Source organism: Nematolebias whitei, chromosome 6, assembly GCF_014905685.2.
Source record: "Nematolebias whitei isolate Nwh7 chromosome 6, NemWhi1, whole genome shotgun sequence".
Classification (NCBI taxonomy): domain Eukaryota; kingdom Metazoa; phylum Chordata; class Actinopteri; order Cyprinodontiformes; family Rivulidae; genus Nematolebias; species Nematolebias whitei.
Window position 1 is genome coordinate 33,198,704 of NC_056503.1, and position 2,921 is coordinate 33,201,624.

At 41.3% G+C, this 2,921-nt stretch overlaps 1 protein-coding gene across 1 annotated transcript; it reads right to left on the reverse strand.

The window, feature by feature from the left end:
• Nucleotides 1-1,716: 1,716 nt before the first annotated feature.
• On the reverse strand, nt 1,717-2,631 carry LOC119410892 (P2Y purinoceptor 13-like). Its single transcript, XM_037677817.1, has one exon. It carries the CDS (start codon nt 2,629-2,631, stop codon nt 1,717-1,719), a length of 915 nt encoding a protein of 304 aa, XP_037533745.1.
• Between the last annotated feature and the right edge of the window lie 290 nt (nt 2,632-2,921).

A 2,921-nucleotide genomic window follows, 5' to 3' on the forward strand; every position in this document is an offset into this window, starting at 1 on the left:
TCTCGTGTGAACTTGATGTATTTATCCACAGAGTTGATGTGGTCAGTAAAATGTTGGACTTCCTGAGATTTAATTTTAACCCAGGTGTCGTCAACATACCTGAACCAATGACTTGGTGGTGTCCCTGAAAAGGACGTCAAGGCTCTCTTTTCTACCTCCTCCATGTACAGGTTGGCAACAATAGGAGAAACTGGAGACCCCATAGCACACCCATGTTTCTGCCTATAATATTGCTCCCCATATGTGAAGTAGGTTGACTGTACCGCAAACCCACCCACACAGACCAGTATTTGAAGTTTGACTCCCATCACCCTCATCAAGTTGGTGAACATCATTCTTAAAATGTCTTGAAACATTCTTGAGGTTCTTATTAACCTGATATGACTCATTAAGGCTTAAAGTTAAAAAAAAACTGTACGAGAAATATTCTCTCAAAATAATCACGTGGGCATCAGAAACACATCTTGACCCCTTTGGAATTTAATTTTCGCAGTTTCTACAGCACTTTAGTTTCTCCTTCAATCCAGAAGGCTTCATCAGTCAATGAAACACACAACAAAACTGATGCTTCCCCCAGAATCAGTTTTGTTGTGTGTTTCCTTGATTGTTGAAGCCTTCCGGATTGAAGGCAAAACGTTTCAGCACAAAAAAAAAAAAAAAGAAACTGTCCAGATGGCCTGACTGAAAAATGTTGGGTCCTACTCTAAAGACTACACAAATAATCCATCCATCCATCCATCCATCCATGCATGCATGCATGCATGATCTTTTACTCGCTTCTTCCTTTTTGGGATGCGGGGGTCACTGGTGCCAATATCCACCTATCACTGTACGAGAGGCAGGGCCCTGGACAGGTCTCCAGTCCATCGCAGGGCCACATAGAGACAAATGAGACAACCATTCACTCACTCACTCAAACCTAGGGACAATTTAGAGTTACCAATCAGCCTAACATGCATGTTGTTGGTCTGTGGAGTACCCAGAGAAAACCCACGCATGCACGGAGAGAACATGCAAACTCTACCCAGAAGGATCCCCGGCTGGAATTTGAACTGGCAACCTGCTTGCTGAGAGGCAGCAGCTCTACCAACTGCACCACCGTGCCACCGCAAATAATGCATAGTAAATAATAAAAACTGGTGTAAATCTGGGTGGCACCGCGGAACCGGGTTTAAAGCTGTCTGAGCTGTGCATTCATAGCAAGACAGTCACAGATTCAACACCTGACTGTTGCCTTTTTGCGTGAATTTTGTACTCCAGTAAAGTAAATCATAAACATGGGGGCTGCCACTAATGTGAGCACAGAGTTGGTTAAGGTTGGTATGATGCTTGGGCAACAATGTGCACAGCAACTGCACAAGCTGTGCACACAAAAGTAGGCCGTACTTTTTAAACCTTGGCCACTCAAAACTCACCACACAGCTTGTTGGTGACTTGTTTCAAACACAAAATTCACCTTTTTTCCACAATGTTCTCATTGTTTTGAGATGCTAACTCGTATCCAACGGTTACAAGATACTGCCATTAATTCTCAATTCAGTCAGAAATAAACTTGTGTCTTCAAACTGATCATGTAACTACCCACAAAAATAACAAATTTTCATAATATTTTCACAGAACCTAACTTTAAAAGTTCTGAATTACTACTGTATTGTGTTTTTGTTTCAATTATTTTATACCCAATATCAACCCCTTTAACAAAAAGCAGTAACACCTTTAATGGGGCAAAGGGGCTTTCAATTTGCTTCCTGTGGCAACTTTAAACGAGATGATCACATTTTTCATCATTGACGTCAGTTTCTCTTTGAACTCCCGACAAAGGAAGACGTAAAGGAGCGGGTCCATGCAGACGTTTGTCGTAGCGAGCCAGTGGCTGAGTGATTTGGCAAAACTCATATGTTCATACAAATAAGAGCACTTGGTATCTGAATAGCTGACTTGTTGAAAAGTGTATGGGATTCTGATTAAGTGATATGGACCAAAACACACGAAAAACACAATTATAACTATAAAAACACGTAGTTTGATTTTGTGCTTGCCCTGGTTGTTGTTGCTGCCGGACTTTCTGTAGGACTGGATCACTTTGTTGGTGATGCAGATGTAGCAAACCACAATGATCAAGCTGACGAGCCAAAAGAAAACATTCATAGCCAGAGTTGAATTTTTATGGAACTGTATTCCCGCAGGTCCTTTCAGAGTTGTGCAACTGCTGATTGCTGTCAAGTTTACCACTTGTTTGTTAGTTAAAAGGAAATTTGGTATACCTATACCTCCGAACAGAAGCACCCAGACTGTGCCAGAGATCACTTTGCTAAAGGTCAAACTCTGGACAAAGAATGTGCTTCGGGGCATCATGATCTTAAAGAAGCGGTCCAGACTGATGCACCCCAACAGGGCGATGCAGGTGTACTGTGCATTGTAGAAAACGACAGAGAAAAAACGGCATGTAGCAACAATTAAATCCTGCCATGCACCTGGCATGTCAGCTCCAGCTTTGATTGGGATCATCAAGGTCACAATGATGTCAGCAGCTACGAGATTTTTCAGGTACACCACAAATGTGGAAGTAGCCTTCAGGTGCAGAGACACCCATGCTGCCACAACATTTAGCAGCAAGGCTATGGGGAACATCAGAAAGAAGAGAGATGGGATTACACTTTGATTATATATGTAAATAAAACAATCAGACAGATTAGAAGGTATTTGGGGAGATAGATCCATTGCACCTAAAAAAAAGAAATTGGGACATATTAGAACCAAATCTACAACCAGTTTAAATACATATAATTACTTCACGGGCTATTATTTATCTTTTCTACACACTGTGAAGCATATTTGCTTAAAACGTTGGCTCTAACAGTTAAAGTCAACACATTCTGCCTTTTAGTAAAAAAATCTTATCAACCAGTGGACAGATTTTA

Coding starts and splice junctions, on each gene's coding strand:
- LOC119410892 (XM_037677817.1), bottom strand. CDS start 2,631: ATGTTCCCCATAGCCTTGCTGCTAAATGTTGTGGCAGCATGGGTGTCT.